At 36.5% G+C, this 21,823-nt stretch overlaps 1 protein-coding gene across 1 annotated transcript; it reads left to right on the top strand.

Annotated features, from left to right (window-relative positions):
• Window positions 1-1,227: 1,227 nt before the first annotated feature.
• Window positions 1,228-6,118, top strand: LOC131030466 (carotenoid cleavage dioxygenase 8 homolog B, chloroplastic-like). Its single transcript, XM_057961299.1, has 10 exons — window positions 1,228-1,548; window positions 2,716-2,789; window positions 2,896-3,120; window positions 3,227-3,338; window positions 3,474-3,605; window positions 4,060-4,260; window positions 4,354-4,547; window positions 4,802-4,991; window positions 5,773-5,875; window positions 5,973-6,118. The coding sequence occupies exons 1-10, from the start codon at window positions 1,228-1,230 to the stop codon at window positions 6,116-6,118; spliced, it is 1,698 nt and encodes a 565-aa protein (XP_057817282.1).
• The last annotated feature ends 15,705 nt before the right edge of the window (window positions 6,119-21,823 follow it).

Raw genomic sequence — 21,823 nt, 5'->3', positions numbered from 1 at the left:
TGCAAAACTGGAAACACATGCACGTAGGCAATCGTGCATACTTCCAATGAATCACCTCATCCTGATCGATATGACATTATCTTTCATTTTCTTTAAGAAAATTTAAAGAATTTGCCAACAGACGTTCTTCGATCATCGTGTTTCTATTAAAATTCTATACATACCAATGTGCATTTGGATTGTAGCAAGAATTTGATTCCTGTATCAGTAGCTGCGATTTACTACATAAATTAACATTGGTCAGTAAATTGTATGGAATTGAATGGAGTTGAATGATTTTAATTACGTTTATAAGATGGGTTTTTTAAGGGATGAAGAAATCCAGTGTTAATCTATTTTCATGTTGATTCTTTTATTATGTATCTTGATACAGAAACTTGCAACGTCTCTTCAAAGAACTCTTTCAGACTGTTCACCTGTAATAAGTTTCCAAACTGAGTGCGAATGTCCTCATATACTGCACAATTAAGAATGAAATGTCTCGGTTTCAACCACTCCTTTGCTGCAGAAAATGCAAATTCGGACATCCCAATCTTCTTTCAGAACTGTCCATCTGCCTATGACACATCTGAATTTGAGATGATGGGACCCAGCCCTAATCTGAACAACTAGAATCCTTGCTTTTCTCTTAATTGTAGTCTTTAAATAAACTTTCTCCCCATGTTTCTAAGGGGGTTGAACTTTTTGATATAATGTGCTTTTTTTGGTTCAATCTGTTTTGCTCAAATGATATTCTTGAATTTTTCTAACACGTACTTTTTATCTCTTCTTGATATTTAGACATTATGATAAATTAATATCTCACATATTCATCCAAATCTTCTTCCTACAATCTAATTCTTCCTCAACGACCTTTTTAGATCAGCATTGTTGATTGATGTTTTCTATTAGAAATATACCTGGATCTCAATATTGAAATGGGTTTTTAAAAAAATTAAAAAATTAACTACACAACAAAATCTTCCTTGGATCCTAAACCCGCATCTGCCAGTAAAAGATTTTGAAAGAAACCCATTCGCTCTAATGGGAGATGGTTCTAAGATTCCATGTGATCGTGGCATGAAATCACAGTGCAGTAGAATATATGTACTTATATTCCCCCCACTTCTTAAAAATGTGCAATTGTCGCCTTGTTATTGAAATACACTTAAATACTCAAACGATTATTTGCATTTTCCATAACTTCTAGTCTGCTTCTGATCTCCTGTTTTTGAAAACTCTCTTAAAATGGCTTTACTACAGTCTGACATTCTGGCTTTTCAGAGCTCCAAATATCAGTCAAATGACCATAGGATCATTAGAAAAGGATCGAGGCAATCATCATGTTCCAGATCTTTGTATCAAGTTCCATCTTTGTATAATGGATTGAGAACTAAATGTAAAGTCCAAGCATCTGTTGTAACCAGTACTGAGAGCATAAGAGATGAAAAAGATATAGTTAAGGGAGGCTCCACGCAAGAGGAGTCTAAACATGTGGCATGGCAAAGTGTGGCAAGAGAGCGCTGGGAAGGTGAACTTGCAGTGGATGGATACATTCCAAAATGGCTGGTAATATAGTCATTACCTCTATTTTGTTTTGCTTTTCTTTTTTTTCAACTTTCTTCTGAGATACATCATAAAGGATATATGTGTTTAACTGTGATCTATTGCAAATAGGCTAACAATCTGCAGGATTAATTGAAAGCTTTGTTTCAGTTGTAAATGTTTGTCTTAAGCTTCTCTTTATTTTAACATCAGTTCTAAAGTTTTTCTGAAAATCTAACTTTTCTTATTTGTCTTTTTTCTTAATTCAATTGTGTGAGATTCTTTTGCATCAAGGTTTCAGATCGTATTCTATGATTCATCATCAGAATGTAGAATGAGATCTGAAGAAAAAAAATTGATATAAAAGAATCTCACACAATTGAATCCATAAAAAAAACAAATAATTTCAGCATGAACTATAGAAATTTAATATCTCTGATCTATATTTTTCTCCAATCATATATTATAGATAGATTGATTTTATATTATAGATCTATTATGAATGCTTAAGCCCCTGACCCTTTCCCTCTTCACCTCAGTTCGACATTTCTCGCCCATTATTGCAGAGTTATCCAGTCCTAAATCATTGGTTAGTCATGGAGGTAGGACAGAATCTCATACTGAAAGAAAGAGATCAATTTTCAAGAAAAACGGTTGAAAATTAATGAGCTCACTTGCCTAAGCAAACTATAGTAGGGACTAACAGAGGGTTTATTTTTAAGAGAAGAAGCTATGCAGTCATATAGATTGTCAGAAATTCATGTATAAAGAAGCATATCAGAAGATGTGCATAACCTATTCCGTCCAGAAACATAAAATACCTAAATTGGGTTCTCTTAATCTATTATAAGAATAGATTACATTTTACTCATACTCATTTTTTATTTCGGTATATTCAATTATTTTTTTTATCATAGTTGTTACTTCTGCTAAGCAGTGTTTATTTTATTTTTCTTTTATCTTTTTTCTCTTTTTTTCTTGGGCTGTCAACAGCTATTATTATTCATATATGTTTGACCTTGTCTATGCTTCTGTTTCTCTTTATCCTATTCCTAATTTCCTTACACGCTTTATTCCATTTTTTAAGTTGAGTTAAAAAAAAAAAGATTTGAGATTGCATTCGAAAGAATGTAAATTGTGTAGAATTGTTGAGTTAATCTCCTAAAGATTCTTTCCTTTTTATATTCACAGAATGGTACCTACCTAAGAAACGGACCAGGAAAGTTTCACGTAGGTGACTACAATTTCAGGCACCTTTTCGACGGGTAATTTCATATATTTGAAGTTCTTGCAATGGAGATATTAGCTAGTTTTCTGATATATCTGAAGGTAATATCTATATTCTGATGGGTGTATGGTTATTCACTTCAGATATTCTACTCTGGTTCGTCTTCACTTTGAGAATGGGAGATTAATTGCAGGACATGCACAGTTAGAATCTGAGGCTTACAAGGCTGCTAAAAAGAACAACAAAATCTGTTATCGTGAATTCTCTGAAGTTCCAAAGGCAGAAAACTTCTTTGAATATGTTGGGGACCTTGCAGGACTCTTCTCTGGTGCTTCATTAACAGACAATGCCAACACAGGAGTCATAAGGTCAATTCCCTCTTCTTGATTTCATTCAACTTTGCTTGTAAAGAAAAAATGAACACCCATTGATCCAGTTGCATCCAGTATTCATCCAATCATGTGGGTTTCACAGATTAGGTGATGGGAGAGTTGTTTGCTTGACTGAAACAATGAAAGGATCTATTCAAATCAATCCTGACACTTTGGAAACCATGGGCAAGTTTGAATACACAGACAAACTGGGAGTAATTTCATCACCCCACTTATCAAATTTATTTGATCTGCAACCATCATGATCATTTTCTCGTACATATGTTTGATTCAAAGAAACGTATGAATTATGATCAAATATGACAATTGTTTTTGTGTTTTTATATCAGGGGTTGATCCATTCAGCACATCCTATTGTGTTCGATACAGAATTCATTACATTACTCCCAGATCTCATCAAGCCTGGTTATGATGTGGTCCGGATGCTACCTGGAACGAACGAGAGAACTTTGATTGGAAGAGTATGGAAACTTTCCCATTCTAATTAACTTGTAAATATTATAAATTTCAAACCCAAATTTTATTATATTTTTTTACTTCAAAAACATTTAAAAAAACAATCTGATAGTGTCCTTGTGAGAATTACCTCGATGCAATGAGTGTTAAGCAGACTATTCATTCTCATGAAAGATGGGTTTATATGAACCATTACTAATGAGAAGTGGGTTCATATAGATCAGTAGCAATGAAAAATGGGTTCATGTGAATTACCACTAATAAGAAATAAGTTTGTGTGACAGTATTTATAAAATATAAATGTGTAAAATTGATTCAAAAACTACATATTTGAATTATGATGATATCCAAATCTAACATGCATCTAATTCTTCCTATACACTTTGTTTTTAAAGGTTGTTTTTAGTAACAATTAAATCTACAATGTATTTAACCAAATTTGGTATGAAATTGATTCAGGTGGATTGTAGATGTGGCCCTGCACCTGGTTGGGTACATTCTTTTCCTGTAACAGATAACTATGTTATAGTTCCAGAAATGCCATTGAGGTACTGTGCAGAGAATCTGTTAAGAGCTGAGCCTACTCCTCTATACAAGTTCAAATGGCACCCTGAATCAAGGGCCTTCATGCACGTCGTATCAAGAGATACAGGAGAAATGGTTGGTTGTATATCTGAATCTATAATCAAATTCATACTTGATTCCTTTTTAGTTAATGTAATGTTTAATTCAAACATGAGAAATGATTAACAGGTAGCATCAGTTGAGGTGCCATTATTTGTGACATTCCACTTCATAAATGCTTATGAGGAGAAAGATGAGAATGGGAAGGTGGTGGCAGTTATAGCAGATTGTTGTGAACATAATGCAGATACCACCATCCTAGACAAATTGAGACTGCAAGAATTAAGATCCTTCTCTGGGAAGGATGTTCTTCCAGATGCCAGGTACCATCTCTCTAAGGCCTTCACAACCTACCATTGTAGTAAGAAAAATTTGAAAAATATGTGTTATTACTCAAAAGTTAAGGATATAAACAAGAATACAGTGTAACCAACTAGATGTTTATCAGTACAAATAATTATATATGCTTTGTTTTGTTATAATATTGGTTAGAATATCAAGTTTTGTCATCATAATGACTATTTTATATATGAATTTGATATCTAATCAAAACAATATTGTTAATTGGAGTGATCAGAGTGGGACGTTTCATCATACCTCTGGATGGCAGTCCATGGGGAAAACTTGAGGCTGCATTGCCACCGGAGGAGCACGGCAAAGGGATGGATATGTGCAGTGTAAATCCAAAATACATAGGGAAGCCATATCGCTATGCATATGCCTGTGGAGCAGAACGCCCTTGCAATTTTCCCAATACCCTTACCAAGGTTACATATTCTTCATCCCAAATATTTTACCTCGTGTTATAGGATTTGTCTTTTATATTGCATTGAAAGTCGATCAGAATCTAAAAGGACTTTATTTAATTGAAGATAGCAAGCAAATAGGCAAGGGCCTAAATGACAATAATTATGTTACGATGCTTTCACATAGATCTCTTCAAGTTTCCTAGGTAATTTCAAAATAAAAGAGTGAATTTCTTTGAATATAATAACACAAAACACAAATTAACATGTGGGTTAGGTTAGTTCATAATAGTTAGTGAAAATGTCAAGATGCAAATTTAAAAATTTAAATTATAATTTTTAAATTTGAGAGTCAAATCCATGACTACAAAAGTGACTTAGGTTAAGTCTTCACCTATGAATCTAATCAAGAATGACAAACAAGAGATCTAGAGATTAAAGATTGGTCTCACACACACACAGATATATATATATATATATATATATATATATATATATATATATATATATATATATATATATATATAATTTCCACCATTACTCACTTAAGACATTTTTTTTCATAAAATCAATGATGAATAATGATTAATACCTTAGACAATTAGTCACTTGTGATTCTAACACATAATAACATCCTATTCGATTAAATTTAGTGTTAAAACATTATCTTAGTGTGAGAACTCCAAATGGGATGTTTTCAATCATACCAACTCTAAATACCTATCTTTCAAGTCACCTCATTAATGCTATGTATATTTTAATGCATGTGGAATTAACATTTATCTCTTCTGAATTTTTATAGATTGATTTGAAGGAGAAAATAGCCAAGAATTGGTATGATGAAGGGGGAGTTCCATCTGAACCCTTCTTTGTAGGTCGACCAGGAGCTGAAAAGGAAGATGATGGTAAGAAAATCGCCACCCTTGTCTCAATGAATGCAATAATTTCTTATATAATAATTATTAATTAATAATTTTGAGTGATATACATGTTGCATTGTAGGAGTGGTGATATCAATAATAAGTGATGGAAATGGTGATGGATATGCCCTAGTTTTGGATGGATCAACATTTACTGAAATTGGTCGAGCTAAGCTACCGTATGGATTACCCTACGGATTACATGGTTGTTGGGTCCCTACTCCTTAGTGGAATAATAAGTACATAACAAGCATTTTAGCATGTAATATGATGGAATATACTAAATGAAACTTAATACTTAGTCAAGTTTCTATTTCTTATAGAAACTTCTTAATATATTAAATAAAGCGAAGTTGTGTTGTAAATAAAATATGTATATTAATATTTATTATTAATCAATTTTTATCTTTTTATATTTTTTTGTATTTATATTATTCAATTAAAAAAAATTATATATTTAGTTTTGATCTTGTTAGTGAATAGATTTTGCCTTTCTTTAAATTAATGAATTTTTCACTCTGTCGCCTTCTTTTAAAGATAAAAGTTCACCATACAGTTGGGTAAGTGTAACATATACTACTTCCCTCTGAATTTTTTGATAGGTACAACTCCCTTCATTAGTTATTCAAAGAATAATCTATTTAATTTTCAATTGGTATGCTTTTAACCTGAAAGCACATAAGGCTACCTACCTCATTCTTAGATGAGAGGCTAATGATCTATAGATATCTCAAGGGAAAATAAGTTTTTCTTAATGCTTCAATATGAGAAATAAAAGTGGCTGAAACAAAGTTCAAAACACTGGTTTTACAATTCATAAAACAGATAAGAGAAAATAAATCTCCTTTCAAAACATGAATCTTTTCAGCATTCACAGGAAGGAATCTCAGAAAAATAATAATATTCTACACTGGGAAGGCGATCACTGCCATTTGATTTAGATCAACATATGCAAAGATATATCACTACGTAGATTCAAAACTCAAAGGTTTTTCTTTCTCGCAAAACAGTATGATCCTTATATATATATATATATATATATATATATATATATATATATATATATATATATATATATATATATATATATATATATATATATATATATATATATATATATATATATATATATATATATATATATATATATATCTTATGTGACAAAGACACAATCAATACATCTATAAAACCCTTTTCAATTCCAGATCTTTAAAGTCTGATCACTTCCTTCAGCAAAACAAAACTTTACAAACCAAAAAGAAACTAAGAAAAAAATAACAAAATTCTAACCAAAATCTAACCCTTATCCCGTCCATCTTACTCTAATTTATAGTTTTTAGAATAGAGGAGGTCTCCCTGAAAACCCGGCCTCCTCTAAATCAGTTATGAAACTAACAGAGTATAATTGGGACAGATGTCCCAAAGTCTTTTGCATAAACATGAAAGATACATAAAAATAGGGCCTTGATCAACGCATTATGCTGCTTTCCCATCATCATCTTCTCCTCTGCTTTCCTGGGTGTCGTGGGTAGTTGCGAGTTCTTGGATTATTGATTGATTCAGAACCTTCATAGCATTGAGTTTTTCCTTCGTCGCTTCTTTCTTCCATCTGTGCTTCAACATCTTTTCGACATGCTTTGGTAACTGATCGTTACCGATAAACGTCTTAGACTTGATCCGAGCAACCCGCGTTATATCCTCAGGAGTGAAATTGCCCTTGGCTTTGATTTTCTCCATGTATATCCTAACAATTTTTACCACATCCTACATGTTCAGCAATCAAATCCCAAACTGCCAATCATGGTCAGGATTAACCACCTTGTTGTCATTAACTAAACTGCATTAGAGGTCTTGGAGTTCATACACAGAAGCCTTAGCATCAGAGATCACAGATTTGAAGGTGAGCACCCGCCACATTATGGTCTTCTTCAGCACGAAGAGTTGACATTCATCTATTACCAGCTTGATTGAATGTTCTATCAAAAACTTGGTAGCTCTGTATTCTTCTATTTTAGTGAACATAGGCAAGACATTCTCCCATTTGTGTTCCTCTTTCTCCCATGGTGAAACCTGGTTTTGAATCTCCGTAATGAGGCTCTGTATCTCATCACGTAATTTCTAGGAGTTCATGATGTACTTTTCTCCTTCTTTACTTACTCCTTCAATCCATCATTCAACAACCTCTGCAATTCTTTTAGGATCAAAATTCTCTATAGCATGGGATATAGGAAGTGCTCCGAAGCAACTGATGCTATCAATGAATTGAGAAAGGATGCTTATATGCCGCTTTAGCTCTCTCTTTTCCCGCTCATCTTTCTCTAACCTGGTGAGCATCTTCTTTGCAGATACCTAGAAGAAATGGTTATCTGAATCTCTACTCATGTTTCCCAACTCCACCTTGGTGACCTCAAAATCTTCTATGCTGACTTCCTTGTCCTCTTCCTTGGGCTTGTATGAAGAAATCTCGGCAACCCACTTTTCGGTCCCTTCATCATTATCCAGTCGAGCAGTTGTTTTGAACCTTTTTGGCTTGGGGCCCTTCTTTATGTACTTAACGACCATATCTTTTATTGGAATAGTCATGGAAATGGAACTCCATTTACTATTCATTGAAGTGGTCAGCCACTTAGGGTTTGTGCTTGAACTAGTTGCCCCTTCGATCATTTTAGAGGGTGGTGTCATAGCTATGGTAACCGCATGGGAATCCAGGGCATTAGCAATGTCACTATCCAGATCTTCAACCTCAAATATCTGAACTTTCAGGATCTTATCCTTCACCTCTGTATCCTTAGCTTGATTCATCCTTCTTTGAGCAGCACTTCGTGACCGGGTATGTCGAGGAGTGGAGAAATCCAAAGATGGATTAGACTTGTGCCTAACCTGAAGTGGCTTTTTATCCTTACTTGCATGAATAGGCATAGAAGCATTATTAGAAAAACGCTTTGGTGAACGTAGAGTACCTTCACTTTTTCTCGCAGAGTTAGACTTGGTGCCTAATTTCACTGCATTTTTCCTTTTAATCCATTCTGCGGTTCTCTCCAAAACCCTTTTTGTTTTCAACTATATATCATCATTTTCTTCCTCAATCTAATTGATACAGGACACTTTGGTTTTGGCTTGAGCTAAGTATCCAGGTTCAAACAGTTCTAGATAATCTTCTTCAAGCCTGTCTATGTCAAGCTTTACCTATAATGAAATGACTTGCTCCAACACCATCCTCATGTTTCTCCTTTTGAACACCTTGAGTTCATCACTGCAATCCTCCCTGAAGTCCTCTAATTGTGGAATTGGGAGATAGGACATTAGACCAAGACTTCAGGAGAAACCCTTTGTATCAAAACCTTTCCTTTCATGGTACAAGGAAAAATTGAAATTCTTTAGGTCCGCTCCAATACTCAAAGCATTCGACATTGAACTGCAGGATAACATACCTAACTAAATGGGAAAATGACCCTCCCATTTGTCTCTAGGTTGAGTCTTTTTAATCACAGTACTTAGCTACCTACATACCTCTGCTAAAACAAAACAATTTGAACAAAAATGAGGAAGCTTGAAGGGCTCTTCCTCAAAACCGCCTATCCTTATATAGCAGAAGCGAGTAAACTAGATAAAGAAACTGCCAAACCTCTTAACCAGTGCATGTGCATCCTTAGAAATTCTTTTGGTTTTCATTTTCCTTAATTCATAGCACAAATCTCTTAGAAAGGCATTGTGTACCCTCCTAAAGTCTTGCAAGGCATTATCCTTTTGCAGCGTAGGGTAAAAATCATATACGGGGACCTCTTTCTCAGTGGGTTATCTAGGTATTCCAACTATCTCCTTAACACACGCCAAACAGTATATAAGATACAAAGACATGAAGAAATTTTGCTTAAAGTGTTTGACCATACTGAGCTGCTCCCTCATTGAATCGGCAATTAGCTCTACCCAATCAAGGTATTGCTTCCCTTCTAATACTAGCTGCACATAGCAATAAATCCATTCGTTGAAACTGTAGGCTTCTGTAGAGCCTCTGACTCGGTGCAACAGTAACATGACATCGTGAATTTGAGGCAACATATGATTCTTATTGGGATTCTTGGGAAATATGGAACCACCCCTTTGAGGAACCTTCAACCAATATTTTGCTAAGTTATTTTGGTGTCCGATTCTATCTTTGTTGAACTTGATGATTGATTGGGCGGGAGAAAAGTTTGAGAACTAGTAGTTAGGTAACTTGAAAATAGAGGAAATTACTTTGCAGTTAATGGCAAGGAGGGTTTCACCATTGTCTCTCTTGATGGTTTCGGAGGATGGATCATACCTAGCAATACATTACCTAACCAATTCTGGGCAAGGGATAGCTAGGGGAAAGGCTGTCGCCTCTATGAGACCACTACTCAAAACTTCCACACCAAAAGAACCATCAATTCCCTTGAACACTCTTTGTTTCAAAACTTCAAGATCTTGCCCTTTAAGGTCGGTATCGCTGACTATGGGCTCTGTGCATGCAACTCTAAAAACCTTCCTGAACAGGTGCAACGTGGACTTCATAATTCATGAATGACTAGCCTTATTTTCTTTCAGCAAACCTTACTAGAAGAGAAGAAATATAGGTAAAAATCACTGGAGAGGACAAGAAATGGACTCACATTCACAGTTGAGAGCAACCAGATGACTACCAGCAAACAAAACTTCTATCCAAGAAAAATAACACCGCAGTGACGAGGAACAAATTTTCAGAGAATAAATCCTCTCATACCTTATAGCAGGAGCAATAATACGAACTTATTAAGTGCAATAATTTCAATCGCCAGTTTAAGTGTACTGAGCTTGTGGATTGGAAATCGCACACATGCATTGAATGCATGGCAGCATTTTTGAAATAACCACCACTTCCCGAAATGATTGTTTGCTTCGACACTCCAACAATTGAAGTCACCCAAGATATGGTTCGCCTTCCTTATACTTGGCAGTTAATGCACCATCAAATCTTTTAACTCATAGGACCCACCACATTTGAACACACATGAACATTCCGAATAGACTTCATTGAGGTTCAAATAGTTCAAGGCATACACGGTGCCCAAGAGAAAACTTTTTTGAAATGATTTACTATGTCATGTGTTGCTAGCCATTTGAACTGTGTTGAACATATTGAACACTTCTGAACCTTTTGAACTAGGTTCAAAGAGTTTAACGCTTGGAGAGATGATATAACACTTCACCGAATGAGATCGATAAGGAATCGCTACAAAACACTTTAAAAGAATGTTAGTTTGAAAAACCCGCAAGACACCTATGAACCCGTGGAACCTAAATGAACCTAATGAACTTGGTTCAAAATGGTTCAATGTGTTCACAGAGTTCAACCAATTACTAAAACTCGACATTTTTTATTTAAAGACAATTTACAAATGAACTAAGGCTTGAACCGAGGCATTGCAAGAAAGACAAGGACTCCGAATAAAATTTTATAGGGTTATTTACTCCTGTTATGAAGGATAAATGACACAGTAAAATTGGCTCTGACTGGGGATTGTATTTTGTGAAGGAAAATGCAAAGAACTCTAAATCTCTGGTTTCGCATGGATAAAAATAGATAAGGGAACAAAGGAAGACCTACACCTAAACAGGCACGAAACAAAAAAAACCTAAACTACTATATACAGGAAATCCCAACCATAGGTTTCATAGTTTGTAGAGCGTGAGACCTTTCCCATTGTAAGTATAGGGCATAACCGTTCCATCAGAATAGTTGAGTCTAAAAACATTTTATCCCACCACTTTGCAGATCTTGAATGGGCCTTTCCATAATGAGTCAAATTTTCCATGTGCACCCTTTGGTTCTTTCTTTTTATCCCATAACAGTACTTCATCTCCTTTAAGGAAACCTCTTGGTCGAGCTCTCATGTCAAAAATCCTCTTCACTCTGTTCTGATGCTCCATAATTCTATCCACCAACATCTCTCTTTCCTCCTCCAATTTCATTAGATACATAACCCTCTTCTCTAGAGCATTCTGAAAAAAAGAATCCTCCACTACTGTCTGAAGCTTCGCTGCTGACAATTCCAGGGGTAAAGAAAGTTTTGCACCGATCCCATACACAAGCTCAAAAGGTGCCATTCTGATGGCTCTTTTAGGCATAATTTTGTTTGCCCATAAAGCTTCATATACCTTCTTGTGCCAATTTCGAGTATTTTCGTCAACCAACTTCTTCATAATCGCTATCAGGTTCTTGTTGCTTGATTCTGCTAGTCCATTACCCTGTGGAAAGTAATCTGAGGAATGTGAGAGGTTAATCTAATGTTCATAACAAAACATAGTTATTTCTTCAGAGGAAAAATAAGATGTGTTATCTGCAACAATCTTTTGAGGAACTCCAAAACGGACCAAGATGCAATCTTCGAGAAAGTTACACACGACCTCTGAGTTTGCCTTTTTAGTGGGAATAGCCTCCACCCACTTGGTAAAATAATCAGTTGTTGTCAAAATGTACATATGCCCAGCACTGGAATGAGGATTTATTGGCCCAATGAAATCAATACCCCACTGTTTGAAGGTTCATCTATTACCACAGGCCTTAGAGGCAGAGCTGCTAAATGTGGTTTCCTGGAAAAGAGTTGGCATTTTTCACATTCCTTAACATAAATATACACATCTCAAAACATGCCAGGCTAATAAAAGCAATTCCTTAAAATCTTTAAGTCAGTTACAAAGGATGAGAAATGCCTGCCATAGGCTTTATCATGATAAACCTCTAGAAATTTTTGTTGTTGAGGCTTATCCACACACCTTAAGTATGTTCCATCCAAACCCTTTTTGTATAGGACATCTTGCCAAATAACATACTTAGTAGCCTTTAACTTAAGATTCCTTTGCTCTTTTGTTGAAAAATGACTTGGGCAGCTGCCATAGGTCAAATAGTAAGCCACATCCGTAAACCAGGTATCTTGTAATCCAATAAACAGGGTCAATGGTAATTGTTTTCCTGTTTCAACCTCATTTTTTGCTATCAATTTACATAAGCCTTGTCCTTTGACTGTCTTTGTAGGGCGAATGTCTAGATCATATTCCAGGATTTTTGTTACCCATGTTGCTCTTTTATTGAGTCCAACATCTTGCTGAGTTAAAATGATTTTCACTGTGGAATCTAGAACAAAAACCATAGAGTGAGAGTGTAGAATGTAATACTGAAATTGATTTACTACTTTGACCACAACAAAGGCTTGTTTCTCTTAAAGTGAATACTTAAGCTCATGCTTCTTGAGTGGAACGCTCATGAACGCTATAGGTGCTTCTATCCTAGATTCATCCATTTGTAACAGTATTCCAGACATTGTACGTTCTGAGGCGTAGCAGTATAAAATGAAATCCTTTTTGAAATCTGGATTGATGAGAGTAGGCGCATTTGCAACTAAACCCTTGATTTTTTCGAAAGCTTCTTTGGCTTCTTCGGTCCATTTGAAAGGATGCCTTTCGCTCAAAAGGCTAATGATATGTTTAGTAGTTTCTACAAATTCAAGCACGAATCATCTTAAGAAATTCACCTGGCCGAAGAAAGACCTTACTCCAGTCCGATTTGAAGGAAAGTTGAGATGTTGAATTATATTGACTCTCTCCAGATCAATCTTGACACCTTCTTTTGAAATGATATGCCCCAAAAATTTACCCTCAGTTACACAGAAAACTGACTGTAGCGTCCTAAAATTGCGACACTTGCAATTTCGACTGCATTTGGGTTTTCATGATGGCGATGCAACACGGAACCTGAATGGAGACCCCGAAACTTGTTCACGACATCAAAAACTGCATTTTTCAGCACCCTGGCCTGATCCCTCCTTGCACCCTGCTGTCCCGAGAGGTGGGACCATGGCGCCCAGCGCTCTGGTCCCCCAGGACCATGGCACCCAGCGCCCTGGTCCCTGGCCCTATTTTGGGCCCGATCTCTTTTGGGCATCGGGTCTTTAAGTTTGCAAATAGGAAAATAATCTTTCCTAGTCGGCCTAAGGTCGGGAAAATCAGTCTATCAGCCCTAATTGACAAGTATATAAACTACATTCCCTCTCTCAAAAAGGGAGGAGGACATATGTGAAAAAGGCGGAAAGGATATTCAAGCATTCAAGCATTCAAGCATTCCTTCAAGCAATTGAGCATTCTAAGTCTCCATTCAAGGCTAAGTGTTGCATTCAAGACAAGGATTCAACCATTGAAGAGGAGATCACTTACAACACATTACATACTACATATATTACACCTTCACATGTAAGAATACAAACATTCTTACAACAAGGTATCAGTACTTGTTTACATTACAAACATTTACATTGACAGCATTCTCATTTCTTGGTTAATTCCAAAACCGGGGTTTGACCTAAAGGCAAACCCCTCATCCGTAACCCCCCAATCGTCCTCTCTTTTCTGTGTGTAGGTTGCAGGTATGCGGCTATAATTGAAGATCTGGAATCCTTGTGCAGAGACGAACAGATCCCCCTTCATTTCGCGGATTTTTCAGAGGACCGTGTGCACGCCGGGCGCCATCGTCCCATCAACTTTCACTCAAATTTGCAGAACAGCACCGTCTCAACATTTTACTGCTAATTCCAAGTCCGCAGCTTCATCCCATATCCCTATCTTTGTTTATAAGCGAATCTTTCTTGCTTTTACATGCATTCCTAGTTCAATCTTTCTATCTACATTCTTTATAAAAGAGGGTATCCTTGCTATCACAACCCTTGAAACTCATTTAGAATCCAATCTTGCATTGTGTGGGATTGGATCTTGTGGGTTTCAACCCCTCTTTTGAATGTAAAGTCCCTCCTAAGTGAAAACCATCAACCCTAGTGACTCTCCCTTCTCTCTCCTTAGAGTTGGGGAGGGGAGAACGACTAGGGTTCGATTTTTCCTCTTTACATTTTGGTGAACCCGACGTGAACATCCTCATTCTGATTATTCATGGTTAGATCTGAAAATTTTGCTTCCTTAATTACATTTCCATGTTTGATCTTTTGCAAATTTTAGAGGTTAATTGCATAAAAACCCTAAAATTTTCTTTTTAGTAATTAAGCATGTGAAATGTTTAATTGGTAATGCTTGTTTCAGATCTACCCTTCTATTGCAAATTGTCAATTCATATTTGTGCTTTAATTCTGAAAATTAAGTGGTTAAATGTCAAAACCCTAATTTTTAAGACCTCCTTGATTCAACCTTTGACTGATAATTTCACTAATCAAAACACCTCCAAATTGGCTGTAACTTTGGATTCCGCAACAAAATCACAATATCTCTCATCCCTGAAAATTTGGAAAAAAGTTGCGAGGACCGTGTGCACCCCGAGCGCCATCGTCCCCGACATTTTTTCCAAAATTTCGGGAGCTAGATCTTACTGTATTTTTCTGCTAAAATCCAGAATTTTGGCTGATTTTATCAAATTTAACACTTTCAAAATTAAAGTCAAAGTTGGTCTAGTGATTGCTTGGATTGAGACTTCTAATCATTCAAAAATTGTTGAAATCAAAATTCATATCAAAATTGTGTTTCTTACAGTCCTAAATTTGAAAAGTGTGTTGGCATTCATTCAAAATTTCAGTGCTTTATTCAAATTTTTACAATTTGTGACTTCTGAAATTAAGTGTTTAATTGCAACAACTCTGATTTCCGCTTTCAAATTTGAATTTTGCATGAAATTGAGTCAACTTTTAAATTTCAAAGCCTGCATTGCTTTCAGTATTCCCTCTAAAATCATAAAATTCAAAATTTCAGTTTCCCTTTCTTTTTCAAAATTCAAATTTTACATTTTTCAACAATCTTGGTAGGGTTCAATTTTGAGATTGCAACTTTAATTTGGCCTATCTACAGATCGTAAAATCACTAAATTTTTTCAGATTAGCTTTAAAATCATCATAACTTTCATCCCTGAAAATTTTGAAAAAAGTTGCGAGGACCGTGTGCACTCCGTTCGCCACGGTCCCGGACATTTTTTCCGAAATTTCGGGAGATTGTCCTAATTGCATTTAACAGCTTAAATCTAGGAGATTGGCTGGTTTTATTGAAATTTGCTACCTCTAAAATTCAAAATCTTCTCTCTTTCTTTAGTGCATGAGTTTTACAACAATAAGCCCTACTTACACTATTCCTGTTAGACGAAGCCTTAGAATTAAGTCTTTCCAAGGTTTAATTACTGAGGAGATGGAACCTAATTTGAATGGCCTTTTTAACGAGGACATGGGTAATTCCTCTAATCCTATTAATGATGAAGAAGCTCTCCATGAGGTTTCTGTAGAACAACTTTCGAAATTGGATAACCAATTTGATGATTTTAGACAATGGATGTCTCAAGAATATCCTGATAGCGAAGCTCTTTCATTAATTGAGGGTCTAAAACGTATGGTTCAAAGTGATAAGAATGGAATTGATATTTTGCGTGGTATTGCACACATTGTGGATTCGAATGTGATGCCGATGAAAAGTTGTGCCGAAACCTTAGGTTATACACAACCTCCTACTCAAGTCAATCATTCTATTCCTTTGACGACTCCTATTGCTAGTATACCTACTTTTACATCAAACATAATGACTACTTCAATACAAGACATTCCTCCTATGATCACCAGTCATGGGGGCAATCCTTCTTCTTCAATCAACCCTCTTCCTTCATTCAATCCAAATTCTTCATTCATTCCTTCAATGAGTGTCCCTATTATATCTCCACAAATGAACATGACGCAAGGGGGCAATTCGTTTTCCATTCCTCCTTGTAGTGTTCCTCCTTTCCAATCATCTCCTATGACTAACTATCATAGTGTCCCACCACCTTACTCTCTACCTTCTTTCAATAACATAACACATCCATCACAATCTAACACATCTAATATGAACTCTTCGACTGAAGCGACCATTAACAATCTTGCACAAACTGTCTCTTCTTTACAACAACAAATTGCCTCTATGAATCAATCTAAGTTTAGTGTGCCCACATTTGATGTTGCGAGCCCACTTTCTCTTGACATTGTTCGAGCTATTCCCCCTAAACATGTTGAAATTCCGCATTTGGAGCTTTATAATGGTAAGGGTGATCCTCTAACACATGTTAAGACCTTTCAAACAATATGTACTGATTTTGCTTATGACCAAAGGTTGCTTGCAAAATTGTTTACTAGAACATTAAGAGATAAAGCCCTACAATGGTATTGCTCATTGCCTTCCTATTCTATTACTTCTTTCGAACAACTTGCAAATGCTTTTATTCAACAATTTCAAAACAATATAAGTCCTAAAGTTACTTTGATTGATTTAATGCATTGTAAACAAGGTGTTAAAGAAAAAGTGACTGACTTCATTGGTAGATATAAGCATTTGTATGCTCAAATTTCCTTTCCAGTGCCTGACAATGATATTCAAAGAATCTTTATTTCTAATTTACAAAAAGATATTAGAGAAAAACTCTTGTTTTCTGAGTTTACTTCTTTCCAACAGTTGTGCGCAACTCTTCACAATTATCAACTGACTGTGAGTCAAATGGAACAAGCAAATCCTATGGCTCCGAGTGATAAGGGTGATAGTAGTCAACAACCATTTGGGAAGTTTAAACCGAACAGAGAGTCCATTAAATTCAATGAAAACATCATCAACAACAATGTGAATGCAGCATCAGGTGTGCCTCCCATTTCTAAGTTTTTCAAGAAAGAGAGAAAGTTTACTCCTTTGAATGAATCATTGCATAGTATTATGAATAAGTTATTGGAACAAAATGTGCTTACTCTTCCTCCTATAAGGCAAATAGATCCTACAAAGATTAATTCACCCTATTTTGATAACAAATCTTTTTGTCAATTTCATCGTCATCCTGGGCATGATACTGAAAAATGTTTTGCTTTAAAAGGTAAAATTCAAGATTTGATTGATAATAATACTATCTTTGTTTCTGGTGTGAATGATAAAGGCAACACATCTGTAGCTCCTCCTAACCAAAATCTTCAGATTTTTACTGATCCATTGCCTTCTCATACCTCTAATGTGATTGATACTAATGATTCCTCTGTCTCACCTGATGACCTTGTGTCTATGACTCCGAATGTGATTAACTTTGTGGAGCAGCAGAAAATCCCTAAAGAACCTTCCATCACATTTGATTCCAGTGAAACTATCAGGGCACCTGATGGTCCTTTATATATAGTTGCAAAAGTCAAGAATACACCTTGTCGTGGAGTGCTTATTGATCCTTCTTGTATGGTTAATATCATTACTGAAGAATTTCTTTTTACTTTGCAATTGAATCAAGTGATCTATGATGAAACAAATGTGGTTGTGAAATTATTTGATGCATTTTCTTCTCCTGCAATTAGTTCTATTACATTACCTATTGAGGTCCATAACAAATCCCTTGATGTGGACTTTGCTATTATTCCATCATCCGAACAATTTCGCGTGAAGCTAGGCTATCCTTGGCTGTCTTCCATGAAAGCTATTGCTTCTCCTATTCACAAGTGTTTGAAATTTCCCCATAATGGTGAAGTTGTTACTGTCAATCATAGCCTCTTTAAACCAGCTGAAAGAACTTCTAGTGTTCCTATTGATTACTTTTGGCCTAAACAATTCCAATCTCTTCCTCCGCGAAGTGATCATCTTTTCAAATCTTATCAAAAGTGGAAAAAAGATATGATCCTATCTCTAAGTGAACCTAGAACACCCAAACATGACATTCCTATCGTTCTTGAGAAGGAAGTTCTTCCTTTGAAAGATAAAACTAATGTCTTTCCTCAAGAAGATTCCCAACCCATTCCTATGAATGTGACTATGCCTATATCTAATAAACTTCCTAAAAGTAGACCTATACCTCCTCGTCATGATGGACTTGGTCTCCTTCCTAAACCAAATATTCCTCCTTTGTATGGAGCAGTTCCTCCTCCTTCCTCTTATGGAGAGAAGAGACCTTCCTCTTCTCCTATTATTCAACCTAAGAGACCATAATCTAAACACCCAAGTGATAAGGATGAGAACATTCCTCTTCTTCAATCTTCTCAACTTCCTACTAAGACTAGACAGAATCATTCTGCACGTGAACGCCGACGAAAGCGTCATCTTAGAGCTCAGGCAGCTGCTTCTCAAACTTTGCAATCCCCAAAAACACCTTCAGCCAGTATTATTCCATTTTCTCCTCAGCCGACGATTGAGCCGAAATCTCCTAAACATAAGATGCATGATGGTCTTGATCCTGTGCGAGTTAAAGATCCTATTTTTATAAATCTTGATGATGATATAGATGAAAATGTTATTCATGATGAAAATGTTACTCCTATTCATTCTGATAGTGAATATGAATATGTTGATGTTGATAACCATTTATCTAACGAATTTTCTAAAGAACTTATCCTAGCTCCTAGACAAGAACAACGTGGCTCGGAACATGAACATAGCCCTTGTTTGGATCTTGTGATAGCTCCATCTACTGTGTTGGATGTTCCTCCTCTAGCATGCTTCCTGCCTTCCCAAAATATTGATCAGCAAGATCGGGGGGTAGATGACGTGCTAGACTAGTTTCATTAGCATAGCAGACTCTCTCCTCCTCTCTTGATCTCTTTTGTTACTTCATCTATGTGTTATTCTCATTCTTCTATTTGTTGTCCTTAGTGTTGTCTACTTAAGGACGATGCAAAACATTGAGATCTCTTTTGGTCTCTCTCATGTTGACTCAAAAGACACATGTGTTCCCTTCTTCTAGGTGACCTTCCTTGATTGGGGAATGAAGAACAATTATGCATACATACATATGATATACATGAATTATCATACAGCATACTGACCCCGAGGAAAGCGAAGTCACCTTGTGCTTTGTGTTTTGTGTCTATTATCCTTGGGCTTATCTCACACTTGGGGGCTAAATCCTTGTGATAACGTGCTCCTTTCTCATTCTTATATGTATCACTACCTTAAAGCAATCACCCCCGGTGAGGTGTGTGCGATCGCTTTAACGTAGGGGGGCATACATCCCATTCATATCTTTTCAAGATACTTGAAAATTTCTTGACAAATTTAGCTCTGCCTTGAAAATTTTGGATATCTTTCTTGCATGACTCATAGTGAGGGAACCTTACTACTGACAGTCATGTTTCCCCCTCGTGATCTTCCCTTTTACTTTGTCAATCGAAGTCGTAAGATCCTTAGTCCACTGGGGGCTTGGTGTATCTTGCCTCCTTGACGTGGTGAAAGTTTTTCAATATTGTTTCCTTGTACTTTACTGGAAGTATGAGCGTACGCTTATACTCCCGCTAAAGTGGGGGCTAAATGTAGTGTCCTAAAATTGTGACACTTGCAATTTCAACTGCATTTGGGTCTTCATGATGGCGATGCAACATGGAACCTAAATGGAGACCTCGAAACTTGTTCACGACATCAAAAACTGCATTTTTCAGCACCCTGGCCTGATCCCTCCTTGCACCCTGCTATCCTGGGAGGTGGGACCATGGCACCCAGCGCTCTGGTCCTTCAGGACTAGGCTGCCCAGCACCCTGGTCCCCCAGGACCATGGCGCCCAGCGCCCTGGTCCCTGGCCCTATTTTGGGCCCGGTCTCTTTTGGGCATCGGGTCTTTAAGTTTGCAAATTGGAAAATAATCTTTCCTGGGCGGCCTAAGGTCAGGAAAATCAGTCTATCAGCCCTAATTGACAAGTATATAAACTACATTCCCTCTCTCAAAAAGGGAGGAGGATATATGTGAAAAAGGCAGAAATGATATTCAAGCATTCAAGCATTCAAGCATTCAAGCATTCCTTCAAGCAATTGAGCATTCTAAGTCTCCATTCAAGGCTAAGTGTTGCATTCAAGACAAGGATTCAACCATTGAAGAGAAGATCACTTACAACACATTACATACTACATACATTACACCTTCGCATGTAAGAATACAAACATTCTTACAACAAGGTATCAGTACTTGTTTACATTACAAACATTTACATTGACAGCATTCTCATTTCTTGGTTAATTCCAAAACCGGGGTTTGACCTAAAGGCAAACCCCTTATCCCTAACCCCCCAATCATCCTCTCTTTTCTGTGTGTAGGTTGCAGGTACGCGGCTATAATTGAAGATCTGGAATCCTTGTGCAGAGACGAACAGATCCCCCTTCGTTTCGCGGATTTTTCGGAGGACCGTGTGCACGCCGGGCGCCATCGTCCCGTCAACTTTCACTCAAATTTGCAGAACAACACCGTCTCGACATTTTACTGCTAATTCCAGGTTCGCAGCTTCATCCCATATCCCTATCTCTGTTTATAAGCGAATCTTTCTTGCTTTTACATGCATTCCTAGTTCAATCTTTCTATCTACATTCTTTACAAAAGAGGGTATCCTTGCTATCACAACCCTTGAAACTCATTTAGAATCCAATCTTGCATTGTGTGGGATTGGATCTTGTGGGTTTCAACCCCTCTTTTGAATGTAAAGTCCCTCCTAAGTGAAAACCATCAACCCTAGTGACTCTCCCTTCTCTCTCCTTGGAGTTGGGGAGGGGAGAACGACTAGGGTTCGATTTTTCTGCTTTACACTGACTTCTTTGGGTTCAAAGAGATTCCATGCTCACAACAACATTGTAGAGCTGCCCTTAGATCATTGAGATCATTCTTCCTTTCTTTACAAAACACTGTCAAGTCATCTAGGTAAACAACAATAATTCTGTCATGAAAATCCTTAAAAGAAGAATCCATAGCCCTCTGAAAGGTTGCTCCAGCATTTATTAAACCAAATGGCATATGGTTATATGTGAATGTTCCCCACAGAGTGATGAAGGTTGTCTTGTGATGTTCATTCTTTGCAACACTAATCTGATTGTAACCAGAAAAACCATCTAACATCGACATCATTTCTGATCCAGATACCATGTACAGAATATGATCCATATTGAGTAAGGCATAGTTGTCCTTAAGACTTGCCTAATTCAAGTTGCAAAAATCTACACA

Source organism: Cryptomeria japonica, chromosome 6 (assembly GCF_030272615.1).
Source record: "Cryptomeria japonica chromosome 6, Sugi_1.0, whole genome shotgun sequence".
NCBI classification, from domain to species: domain Eukaryota; kingdom Viridiplantae; phylum Streptophyta; class Pinopsida; order Cupressales; family Cupressaceae; genus Cryptomeria; species Cryptomeria japonica.
Note: the sequence above shows the minus strand (reverse complement) of the source record. Positions and strands in the feature narration are given on the sequence as shown.